This window comes from Semicossyphus pulcher, unplaced genomic scaffold (assembly GCF_022749685.1).
Source record: "Semicossyphus pulcher isolate SPU_LCO1_2020_fin unplaced genomic scaffold, fSemPul1.0.p SCAF_4, whole genome shotgun sequence".
Lineage (NCBI taxonomy): Eukaryota > Metazoa > Chordata > Actinopteri > Labriformes > Labridae > Semicossyphus > Semicossyphus pulcher.
In genome coordinates, this window is record NW_027211715.1 from 10,874,890 (window position 1) to 10,887,453 (window position 12,564).

General features: G+C 39.4%; 2 protein-coding genes across 3 annotated transcripts; one reads left to right on the forward strand and one right to left on the reverse strand.

The window, feature by feature from the left end:
• The first annotated feature begins 565 nt into the window (after nt 1-565).
• On the forward strand, nt 566-7,512 carry rsph4a (radial spoke head component 4A). 2 transcript variants are annotated; one of them, XM_069680137.1, is made up of 8 exons: nt 566-1,565; nt 1,787-1,949; nt 2,674-2,896; nt 3,324-3,605; nt 4,554-5,003; nt 5,101-5,245; nt 6,669-6,786; nt 6,873-7,512. In XM_069680137.1, exons 2-8 carry the CDS (start codon nt 1,843-1,845, stop codon nt 7,096-7,098), a joined length of 1,551 nt encoding a protein of 516 aa, XP_069536238.1. In that variant the 5' UTR covers nt 566-1,565; nt 1,787-1,842; the 3' UTR covers nt 7,099-7,512. The 2 variants fall into 2 exon arrangements, with proteins under 2 accessions (XP_069536238.1, XP_069536239.1); XM_069680138.1 differs by having other exon boundaries at nt 566-1,040.
• A 2,508-nt stretch (nt 7,513-10,020) lies between these two features.
• Nucleotides 10,021-10,805, reverse strand: LOC138607265 (zinc finger BED domain-containing protein 4-like). The gene is made up of 2 exons (XM_069679847.1): nt 10,553-10,805; nt 10,021-10,281 (listed from the first exon to the last, which is right to left on the reverse strand). The coding sequence occupies exons 1-2, from the start codon at nt 10,802-10,804 to the stop codon at nt 10,021-10,023; spliced, it is 513 nt and encodes a 170-aa protein (XP_069535948.1). The 5' UTR covers nt 10,805.
• Between the last annotated feature and the right edge of the window lie 1,759 nt (nt 10,806-12,564).

Genomic DNA, 12,564 nt, shown 5'->3' on the forward strand with positions numbered 1-12,564 from the left:
GATGATACGGGCAGCTGAATTCTGGACCAGTTGAAGTTTATGGATGGATTTGTGAGGGAGGCCAAAGAGGAGGGAGTTACAGTAATCCAGACGGGAAGTGACGAGACTGTGGACAAGGATGGCGGCAGTGTGAGGGGTGAGGGAGGGGCGAAGACGATTGATGTTTCGTAGGTGGAAGTAGGCAGACCGGGTAATGTTATTGATGTGGGATTGAAAGGATAGTGTGCTGTCAAGGATGACACCCAGACTCTTAACCTGGGTGGAGGGGGTAACGGAGGAGTTATCAATAGTGAGGGAGAAGCTGTTGGTTTTGGATAGAGTAGATTTGGTGCCAATGAGGAGAACCTTGGTTTTGTCACTGTTTAATTTAAGAAAAGTTTAGGGTGAACCAGGTTTTTATTTCAGAGACGCAGTCAGTGAGGGAGGTCGGCGGGAGAGCTTACGTCAGGTCACTGATATCTATCATATCACTGATAATGGATTGAAGGGATTTTCTATGAGTGATATTTGTAACGATCTGCCTGGACAGTTGAACCCAAAAGCACGACAACAGACAAGGATACAAAGTAAATAAGTACGATTTATTTAAGAAATAAATCCAACAATTCAATAAACAAAAAGGGCAAGAGGAAATCCCTGAACTTACCCTGAACACCCTCCTAACTTATACTAACCCGAAAAGCCTATCTACTCAGACTATATTCTCAGTTATTATTCTCAGAGAATAATAAGAAAAGAAAAATCACTCTACAAGAGGAACCTGAAAACTAGAAACAAAAAGGTCAAAACCTGAACTAGAAAAGAAAATCACTCTAAACAAGGAAACCTGATCTGAACAAAGAAACAAGAAAAACTATCTAAAGAATGCAAAAACAAAATCCTTTCTAAACTAAACTCTCACTATTCTTACTTGGAACTTGAAGTAGGAACGAGGAACATGGAACATGGAAAACGCTGGAACAACTGACATGGAGACAAGTACGAACTGGCACAGGACAAAGGGAGACGCCACTATTTAAACATGAGGAAGGGGATCACAGGTGAAAACGATTAGAGAGGGGCCAGACAATCACCAGACGTGGGAAACACAGGGGCAGGAAGTAAAGCAGTCTGAAACGAGAGGGAACAGGGTTACTTTCAAAATAAAACAGGAAATGACAAAACATGAAAAAAAACAGACAAAAATGGTAGCTTAACTGAATAAAAATGACGAGACATGACAATATTCTGATATTTATCTGATATCTGAGTGACCCGCTGGGGTGTTGTGCTATCACTCTGAAGTGAAATTAGTGTGTGATAACAGAAGGTTTCCTTTTAATCCTCATCTGAAATCAGGGGCAAATTAGTTCATGTAAGCCATTTCAGAGGGCTTTAATTTTGAAGTTTCACATCAGAATGACCTGATATTTTCTGAGTGACACCCTGGGGATCAAACTTTCAATGCCAATACCTACACACACGACTATTTGATGGTTTGATGATGTATAACTTATTCGTTTTTTCTTAGACGTGACTGGTAGATGAAAGGTTATAGCACATCCAATGTAACCCATTCACCGCAGGTATGTAAGAACGGTAAAGATAATTATTCTTTTCTGTTTTAAAAAATATTCTCCCATATTTGTCCTCCAGGAGGCGCGGTGCGGCCGCGGGCGTAGTTACAGTTATCATAGCAACAAGTGAAGTTTTGGTCAACACCGACACTGTTTGACCGACATCTTTTAATTCTAGCTATTTATAAGTTTTAAACGTATTGTAGCTGCCTCTCCTCTGTCTTTCTCAGATTGACAGGATCCTGAAAGTTAAAAAGTCGAATGAAAAAAGCCGAGGTGAGTAAAGATGAACAGAATGGATGGAAACCAAGACAGAAATGAACAAAGACTGCAGTCAGCTGCCTCGTTTAAGGCCTTCATGTTGAAAAACAGCACGGAAAGCAACCTGAACCTGTGAGTAACCTGTGATGATACATGGCTGCAGAATCATGTTAAATGGTCTAATTAAGTATAATATGTGGTCTAATTAAGCTTCCAAACAAAGCAAAAGAGAAACGTTCACGTTTGCTCATCAATTCAAAACGAGAGATAAGAAGCAATAAATGCCTGAACAACTGATTTAGTTCAGCCCACACCACTAATATAAATTTAGCAAATAGCCTGTTCCAAGATGCAAGTTTATGCCCTCCTGAGTTTACTGAGGTAACTCGATTAGCTACTATGCTGAGTAAATTTACTTAAACCTACTTAACTTAAACTCCTAACATTGAAAACAGAGACATTGTTCAAATTCAATGGCTTCAAAAGATTAATAACAACATTGTTTATTTTCTCATAAGTAAGAATTGATTTTTTAATGTATTATTTTTTGCCTTCTAATTATAAGTAAATATTTTCATTAAAGTTAGGCTGTAAACATAAATAGACTTGACAAATAAGCGATGCCAGCATTGTATCTTATTCACCATTTTGTTTACTCGGTTTTTACCACACATTAAAACAAAAACAGTCATAATACAAAATCATTCAACAATAATATACCTATTAAAAAGAACAAATGCTTCCACTTAAGGAAAATAACTTGTGCTGGGTAAATTGGTATTTAAGGCATCTGCTCATATGTAAGAATACACAGGGTGTATTATTTTTAATATAACAGTGTTCTAAAATGTTCCAGCTATGACTACCTCACTCGGTTGCTGATAAAGGTGATGGATGAACGTCCAAAGAATGTGGTGGATTTATTTGAAGATATGAGCCATGATATGAAACGTGGTTTATTTGAAGACTATCAGAGCACCCTGCGAGACCTTCCACAGACCACAGCTGCTGAGCTGCTTGCTGATCAGCAGTGCCTGCTGTTTTCTTGGCTAGAAGGGGCTGAACAGGAGGAGGAACTGGTATTGGCCACATAGACCAACACAATACATTTTGTTTCTGTGATTTGTAGGGGAAAAGGCATATGGGTATTTTGATTTAAAATTAAAACGGCTCTCTTTCATTATCTAATGCAGCCATTTTATATTTTTCTGTTATTTAAACAGCAGTTAACTGACTGTAGACCCCATTTTATAGGCAAAATTCTTGTACTGCTATTTGTATATGGACAGATCATGACATAATGCATTCAGTCTTTTGTTTTGATCATTCATTATATACACTCATTTAGTGTACCAGAAGAGATTTTTTATAAAATCTTTAAACCATTGCCTACATGGCCCTTTATCTTAAACAAAAAACAAAATGTTCTTGGTATTATTTATATACTGGGGGAGGGAGTTACATTATTTTCAGAATAATTTTTCTTTTCTTTTTTTTCTCCATCAGGTGGAAACACCTTTTCCCAATTTGAATGAGATTGGCTTCTGCCTGGAGCAGGCTGGAGTGGGTCTGGGCAGAGAGGAGATGCAGAGAGTCTTCCTTTCACTCAAGCAGCTTGCTGACTCGCAGGCACTGCTGCGTTGCCGACTCTGGGGCAAGATTCTGGGAACAGAGAGCAGCTATATCATTGCTGAAGCTGAGTACCAAGAGGGAGAGGAAGAAGAAGAGCAGAGCACTGAGAATGCAGCTGAGGAAGAGGAGAGAGAGGCCAGGACTCAGGAGAATGTGGTTAGGAAGCATATAGTTTTTCAATTAGTTTTTCTTGGTATTTTTTTGTTTGGTTTAATAGATGGTGGCAAAGCATGTTAATACAATTAAATACCAAAAATACTAGGAATACTAGTAGGAATACTAGGAATAGGAATAAAAAAGAAACGATTTCTGTTAAGAAACACTTTGTTATAAAAACACTATTGCAAGACAGTACATAATGTCCATTTTACAACATCTGCAACAACCACAAAAACAAAATATCACAACTTTCAAGGTATTATGTTTATGTGTAATGGGAAATTGCAATGACATTAGGAATGGTTTCATCTTAAATTTAAAATTAATAAACTACATTTCCTTACAAAACTGGGTTCTTGGGGCCAAAAGTTTGGTGCTCTAAATAGATGATCTACATATCTGCCCTACAGCACTCCCGTTGTCTGTTTTTATTTGATTCTTTCAATGAAGTAGCTGTTTCCATTACCAAACCAACTTCGCAAGGGAGTGCAGCTTGTCCTGAATTCGGAAAACCATCATACTGATAAACTCAGTTAAATGTTGATCTAAAATGCATAAATTCTACCAGTACTTGCCTATTTCATTTTTTCTTTTTAACACAAACCCTGTTCTTATTCAGTGATTATTTCCAGTCGCATCTACTGTAAATGAAACCCACCATTTCTAACACGTGTTTCAGATGAAATAATGCCTGCCTTTCCTGGGAAGGGGTCCAACATAAAGTTAGAATGACATAACTGTCTGGTCTATCTATCTAGCTTTTCTTTTTTTAATGAATTATATTTGTTTACAAATATTTTTTGTCCATCATATTTGTCCATTTTCTATGAACCACAGTTCATACACTTGTTTAAATTAAACTAAAATTAATTTGAAATTAATGTAATTAAATTTGTACATCTAATTTATTGAGCAGCACAACACTTTTTCTTATTTTGTTAACAGGTGGATCCACTACCTCAGCTGACCAATAGCCCCCCACCAGTAGTTCCAAAGGAGGCCATAGGAACAGGTTCTAACAAGTTTGTGTACTATGTGTCCAATGCACCTGGTCTTCCCTGGGTAAAGCTCCCTTCAGTCAGTCCTGCACAGATCACTGTTGCACGCAAGATCTGTAAATTTTTCACTGGGAGGTTGGACACTCCAGTTGTGAGCTACCCACCTTTTCCAGGCAATGAAACCAACTATCTGAGAGCACAGATTGCTCGAATCTCTTCTGGAACACAAGTCAGCCCCCAGGGCTACTTCCAGGTGGGGGAGGAGGAGGGTGATGAGGAGGAAGAGGCACCCCGAAACAGCTATGAAATAAATCCTGACTATGAGGGCATTCCAGTTGCTGAGATGGCTGAGTCTTTGTCCACTTGGGTTCATCATGTTCAGCACATCCTGCAGCAGGTACAAATCAAGCAGGTGATTGACCTATTCTCAGCTGATGGGTAAATGTGATTATTAAATGTTTGAATGTGAACACAATGAATATGCACTGTTTTAGGGCCGCTGCACTTGGGTGAACCTGGCTGTGAAACCAGAAGAAGAATCTCACGAGGGAGAAGAGGCTGAGGACAGGGAAGAGGAGCCTGATGAGCCTGAGCCAGAAGTTGGACCCCCTCTGCTCGCTCCCCTCTCCCAAGATGCAGGTCAGTCTTTGATTTTGGACAATTTACTACTTACAACAGTAATGGGCTTGAAAGATAACCTAGGATTTAGTTTCCTGTGGGAGGGGATTTGTTGCTTTCACTTTTTGTGTTTGAAATTTTAAAAAATCCATGCTTTTTGTGATCATGATATAAACTTGATTAAATCTCTGTGTTCAGCTGACAAAATGCAGATAAAATAGCCCGCCTCCTCCATGTTAACAGGTGGGACATGAGTCAAATTCTAAAATCAAAATACACACCAAATACATTTTTCTCAAACATGGTTTCTGTTATTATAGCTGGTTATTATCATGCTGATTTACGTCCAAGTGTTCATTTTTCTGACAAGATTATTTTTAATTAGTTATTTGATGCTGTCAAAATGATGATTGACAGCTCTGTTGACAAATACGGCTCCTGCAGCCGATCAGTTCCGGATTAGCAGAGTGGAGGACCAACGGCGGGAGGAGACGTAGCTAAAACAATCACTATAGTCATTGAAGTTTCCATACCTGTGAACATTAACCTCAGACCAACACAAATAAGCTGTTTCTGCTGTTAAACACGACGGCATGCAGGATCCTTGCTGTTTTTTCAGCAAGTTTTGGTTAGCGGAAGTGGCTACGGCCGCTTCACCCGCCATCTCTACTGCGCAGACTCTGGCTCCAAATGACGTCACCATCGCAAGATGGCAGCACCAATCACTGGGCTATTTTGGCATCACTTTTGTACAATGGGAGCAGAATGAGACGCGTCATCCATCTAAATATACAGTCATTGGTGTAAACCTACTTGGCAATAAACTTGATTCTGATTCTGATAAGAGGCTCTTGTCCATGAACAACATGTACCATACATTACAGGCTGCTGCCCACCTCTCTCCTGTTACCATGCAGCCAAATAGAGCAGTGTAGCTTCTATTGCTGTCATCATGAAGTGGAACTTTACAAAAGGATAAACATTAACATCTCAGGCATAAGTGGCAAATAGCTGTGTGAATTCAAGAGTGGTGTCTGCCCTCTATCTGCTTACTGAAGTCATGTTTAAATTTGAGACAATGTCAGCTGTGGCAACCACTTCTTGTCCTAAAGCAAACGAGAGTGCTCTTTGTAAAAAAAAAAAAGTTAAAATATAACATTGTTAGTGACATTTTAGGTAGGGTTGATGCACTAAAACAATACAGCAATTTGCATATTTGTTTGTATCAACACTATTAGGGAAAGTACAATAACTTTTATTACAAAAACCTAACTAATTTCATCATAATGCAGTATTTGCTGTAATTATACAAATGTATATAAGATACATAATGTGCACAGTTTCTTTTTTGGTTGATGAATCCATGACATGGTTGTGCCCCTAATTCTGAAACCAAACCTGTGTCCTTAAAGGCAGCTAAGTCTTTTTAATATCTGTGTCTCAGAAATGTTCAATACACCTCCCTGGAGCTCCAAGGTGTCGTCCACTCTTACCAGTCAGCATGCAATAGCTGTTCTGCGTTCTAATCTCTGGCCAGGGGCATATGCATATGCTTGTGGAAAGTAAGTAAATAGATCTAGAAGTATTATGACTTTCTGTTTAATTTTGTCACAGTATCCTGAAAGTAACCTGCTGTCTCCTTATTTAGGAAGTTTGACAACATATATGTTGGATGGGGTCTGAAGTATGCAGGGGAAGGGTACAGCCCACCTGTTCCCTCACTACCACAGAAAGAATATCCAAGTGGACCAGAAATCACTGAGGCCATGGACCCATCACTGGAGGAAGAACAGGCACTGAAAGAAGCTTTTGAGGAACAGCAAGCTGCCCAGGAGGAGATGGGGGACTCAGATGAAGAGGAGGAAGATGACTGAAAAAACCCCACTTAATCTCTTTGTTTAATCTTTTTAGTATTTATTTTTAATTCAATATCCAAATAAATCAGTTTAAGTCAGCAACTTGTCAAGATACTGTAGGTGTAGGAGCCATGTATCGGTTGTGTTTGTGTTTTGTTTCTCTGACCACCAGGGGGCATTTACTCCCTACATTTGAACACAAAAATCTGTACATTCGACTCCTTATATTCTCGAAACACGCTCGTTACTTTAGTTTTAATGCATGTGAGGGGAATTATCGGTTATTTTTATTTTGATCTCTGCATGCTGCCTTCCCAACATTAGGTACTCATTTGGGACCTCAGTTCGGTTCAGTCTTTATTAGTCTGAAATTTGGCTTGCAGCAAAACCTGACAGTGTGCAATGATAATAAACAAAGAAAACTATACTAGTGTGCCAAGGACGTTTTTTGTTTTGCCCAGTTATCAAAAGAGGTATCATGTATTGCTGAAGTTAAAAATTCTAGTGTTGTTACAACTCTAGAACAAAGTTAATGTTCATTATTGGCAGTATATAGTTTTATTTTATTGTAAGCTAGAATGTTTAAGTTTAATCGTCTTTGAATTATTATCATTATTATTGTTATTGTGAGGTTTAGTTAGCTTTGCACAGAAATGGTCGTTAAAATGTCCTTCAGGGGTGTTGGGACCGGACTAAACAATGGAGGTCTTCAGGTTTTACAGACCTGGCCAGGGGGAGGGGTTTTCACATGAAGGTGTGAAAACCTAGAGGCTGCTGGGAGTTTGAGTGTTAAGTTCAGCTGCCATTTTGAAGAGTCAGTTTAAAGTCCATAAATGAACACATTCCAATATTGGAGATGCAGTGAATCCCAACAGAGGAATACTTTTAACTTTTTTACTGAAGTACATTTTAGAGCCTGTACTTTCTTACTTTTCCTTGAGTAAAGGAGTTGAATCAGTACTTCTACTTTTACCAAAATCTTTTTTTACATCTGTACTTCTACTTTAGTATAGAATGTGTGTAATTTTGCCACCTCTGATTAGCAGCCAGTAGTGACCAAATGTGGGATTTAGTCACTACAATTGCAATGTTACAATTTCATTTAGCAGACGCTTTTGTCCAAAGCGAAGTTCATCTGAGAGTTAATACAACACAAGCAACGATCAAGGCAGGAAGGAACAAAGTGTCAGTAAGTGCTAACTAACAGCTTCAAGTGCAATCAGACACAGGCGCCAACAGGACAGGGGATGTGTGTTTGGTTTTTTTTAAATCATCATCAACAACATCAACAAGGTCAATACTTAATCGTCACATTACCCAGTGAGCATTTTTCCGTTTAAAAGATGACTATGGCCACTGTTGAAAAGACATTCAAAACTGGTTCAAAAGTGAAAGTTTTTTTTACTGACTATTTGAAGATGTTGATTAAAAGTTTATGTTTAGACCAGATTTCACCTGCTTCTATTACTAGATTCATCACACAGTCGCACACATATTACTGGTTCTGCCTTCATAGTCAGAGCTGCAAAGCCCAAGTACCTGGGCATGTGTAGTATTAATTTATTCTTCTTCTGTGGGGAAAGTTTAAAACTGCTCCCTTTATGATGTCTCTGAACCTTCTTGTTAACATCACATATCCCATAAAGCGCCATATTTTTTAATTTCTGTTTGAAAATTTGACCTACTGCTTGCTTCGCCCCATGTGATTTCGCCTCGCTCTGCTTTGTGTGGCTTTGCATCTTAATTTCTTTTTTTGGTGTGTATCCTTTGTTAACCACCAGCCTCCCATTAGCACTGGGTTAACTTTTAATGACTGCATGGGGATTGGGAGATCTGTTGGGCTTAATTTGGTGTAGATTTGCATTTCGTTGATCTGTTTGTTTGAGTTTCTTGTCTTTTTCTCCTTTTGCTGTTTATTTCCTTGAGTTGGTGATTATTTGTATTTTGGTTTATTACTTTGAATTTGTTGATTGCTTTGAGTTCTCTTTAATAGCTAGTCTATTTCTTTGTAACAGCAATTGTCTATTTATTCATTACTTGTAATAGCAATTGTTTCCTTTGTAGTTTTTAAAAAAAAAATGGAATTAGCAATTGTTTTGTGATTTGTAGGGATGCATGATATTGGATTTTTTGCCGATATCCGATATGCCGATATTTGACAACTCATTTAGCCGATTACCAATACCGATATTTTTACGCACACCTAATTGCAGAGATCATCAACTCTCTTCTGTATTGGAATTAGCGTACAGTATAATGGTGATACTTTTATCACATTTGTTATGTAATATTAATTTATTGTGCAAAATAAGAGAAATACTTAATACTTCTGTAAAACAGCATATTTATTTGTTAACTGCTTTCAAACAAACAAAATTCATAAAAAAAGATACATCCTACTTAAAACTTGGATGATGCTCTCCCTGAGACAATCATAACAATACCCACAACCAGGGCAAATTTGGCCAATTTCACAATTGACATAGTCAGTAAACATACACACCTCTGTTCACAGGGTACATGTGAAAAGTGCAACTGTACAACAATTAAACCCAAATTAAATAAAATGGTTTACTCTTTGACAGTAAATGGGCCTAAATTAGTCAGCTACATGTACCTTACAGACTGCTGCTTAAATTCAAATTTAACTTAAAACATGAGCCCAACATGACTACTCAATCTGCACTGTGCAAACAAAATCACAAAAAGTGCAAAAAATATATGCAGCTTCAGTCCATAATCAGAACATAAATAAATAGGTGGGCTCAGTCCACACTGCACAATTCTATGAGCTACAAACAATATGTAACAGAGAGGTGATGTGCAAACAATAAAAAAAGTACAACACATATTAGCAGCAGCTTCAGTTCTCAGTGAGAACACAGCCTCTTTTTAAAGTCCAATGAACAAGGCTGAAAGACTGACAGATACAGGCCTTGCCTATAAGTCCAGTGTGAGAGGCAGGTTTTTTTGGACAAAAATTAGCATCTCTGCCTTTTTGCAATCTATGCGGTTTTTCTTCTTGTCTATGACATGGGCGACAGCACTGAACAGCCGTTCGCTGTCAACACTATTGCTAGGCGCACTGAGGTACTTGCGTGCTACACGGGCAAGAGCAGGGAAGCGGGCCTGGTTAGACTTCCAGTACTCCAAAGGACTGGCAGCTCGGGGAATGGTGGCTTCACCTAGGTATACGTGTACCTAAAAAAACAAACATCAAAAACAAAACAGTAGCATATGAAATTTCCCTGTAAGCTCTAACAGCACAACAGACAGCAAAGCTTTCTTATTCTGCCTTGGACCCGTTTTTATTTATATAAATCTTATTTTGAATATGTGTTTAATGTTAAGCAGTAGGTGCATGCACTGCTGATAGAACTAGTGACTTACATCCAGTAACTGTTTTATAAGGCACTTAAAGTTGCATTTCTTGAATGGTACTATACAAATAACGTTTATTATTATTACTCACCTGTGATGCTGTCTCGCTTGTGGATGCATGTTCCGGGAAAACATTCTCCTCTATGATTTCGTGATACATGTCCAGCAGTGTTCCACTACGGGCTTTCTTCTTTGGTGGTTGATCTACCGTATTGGCATCTGCGTGCTCACCATCATTGCTGATGCCGCTGGCCATTTCATTGACGGCATTCAGGAGCAGGTTGCGTGCTCCCTCCTTCTTATCTGTGTCGAAATAATGATCTTTGTAGCGTGCATCAAGCATGGTTGCAATTGAATAAAGAGCTTCGCTTTGCACACCGTTAAAGCGAGTACGGACAGCTTCCTGTAAGGTAATTTGGCAGTTTGCACACCGCTGTCTGATTCGCTTCTCCTGCTAAGCAGCCGTGTCAGTGCCACCACCGCTGGGATGACATCTGCAGCAGAGGCCTGTGCAAAACTGATTTCTCTGGTCAGCTGCTCGAAGGGGGCGAGAAGGGTGATCATATTTTCAAGAATTCCCCATTGATTTGCTGTCAGTGTCACTGGGAGATCAAAATCAGCAGCATAAGCACCCAAAGCCCTCTTCTGCTCCACCAGGCTCTGCATCATATAGAAAGTTGAATTCCACCTGGTTGAGATATCTTGTTGTAGCCTTTTAATGGGCATCCCGAGCTCATTCTGTACATCTTAAAGTCGACTGCATGCAAGTTGCGAATGTTTGAAGTGTCCGATTATTTTCTTTCCCACGGCCACAACATCTGCGACGCTGCGCTGAGACAGCACACCTTCATTGACTGCAAGCTGCAAGCTGTGCGCCATGCACGGCAAACTTGGCACGCCTAACTCCATCACAGCTTTGGCCATGTTGCGTGCGTTGTCTCTCACCACGACATGCGCTTTGCCCTTTGGGATTTTCCACTTTCCAAACATGCCGTCAAAAGCAGTTGCGATTACAACTGCAGTGTGAGATCCTCGGCAATCTTGTGAATGACAGCCTTTTTTAAGCTCAAAGTTTTCGTCACCCATTGTGCCGTGAGACTGAGCATGCTAACAGGGCTAACACTTGACGTCCAAATGTCTGTGGTACAACTCACCCAAGTGACATCGGCAGTGGGCTTCTCAATGTTTTTGTAAATGACTGCTTGCAACTCAGGTAAGGCCACATCAGAAAAATACCAGACACAAAGCCAAACAATATTTTTAATTACTATTTCATTGTGCATCGTACTTTGGATGAGCGACGTGAACCCGCCAACATGTGGTACCACACACTTTATCTACAGAGGAAGCAAAGCAAAGCCTGCGACAAATAAAGTCAAATCTATCACATAATATATGTCACAGTATCTGCAATATTTTCTGTGGGTCTAAATGATGATGGGTAGAAAAAGTAGCCTGTTTTGTCAATATATTGTAAAGCTACTTTATTGTTTGGCTACAATGTAAAATGCTACGAATCGCTCACCTTAGATGCAGAAGGGTTTTATTGAAGCATTTACAAAAGACAAATTCTGGCACTGGGAATCGTATTCTCTTGTGTCCCCGATGTCTCTGTGGTGGTTTTGTGAAAAATGAGTATTGAAATTAATAGTGACAGCTGAATTCTGGCGTTTCCGAGTACGACTCCAGCGTTCGTAGTTTTGCTTTTCTATGCGGACTGATGACGGTTATTGTCGAAATGAATACAGCTGATGGTTCATGTATTCTGGTCGAGACCACCATGAATGTTGAAATAAATCCTTTCATGTCTAAAGATACAGCGAAAAGACTGTAGTTATCAATACCTTTATTTCCTGGTTAGTAGACGTGGGGTCCTAAAAGGCCACGCCCACAACACATCTGCCGTACTATCACCAGTCAATCCAACCACCAGTTAATCTTGCACACCGGTTACTTGTTTCACCTTTTCCTTATTTGCTGCCACAAACTGGTCGTAACGGTTGGGGTGACGGGTCTTGAGATGGTTAATCAAGTTTGAAGTGTTGAAAGACTTTGCCTTGGCTCCTCCTCGCATCACCGAAGCTGAGCAGTCATTGCAAATAG

Coding starts and splice junctions, on each gene's coding strand:
- rsph4a (XM_069680137.1), top strand. CDS start 1,843: ATGAACAGAATGGATGGAAACCAAGACAGAAATGAACAAAGACTGCAG. Junction 2,897..3,323: donor CTGAACAGGAGGAGGAACTG/GTATTGGCCACA, acceptor TTTCTCCATCAG/GTGGAAACACCTTTTCCCAA. Junction 6,787..6,872: donor TATGCATATGCTTGTGGAAA/GTAAGTAAATAG, acceptor CTCCTTATTTAG/GAAGTTTGACAACATATATG.
- LOC138607265 (XM_069679847.1), bottom strand. CDS start 10,804: ATGCTTGATGCACGCTACAAAGATCATTATTTCGACACAGATAAGAAG. Junction 10,282..10,552: donor CAAGCGAGACAGCATCACAG/GTGAGTAATAAT, acceptor TTGTTTTTTTAG/GTACACGTATACCTAGGTGA.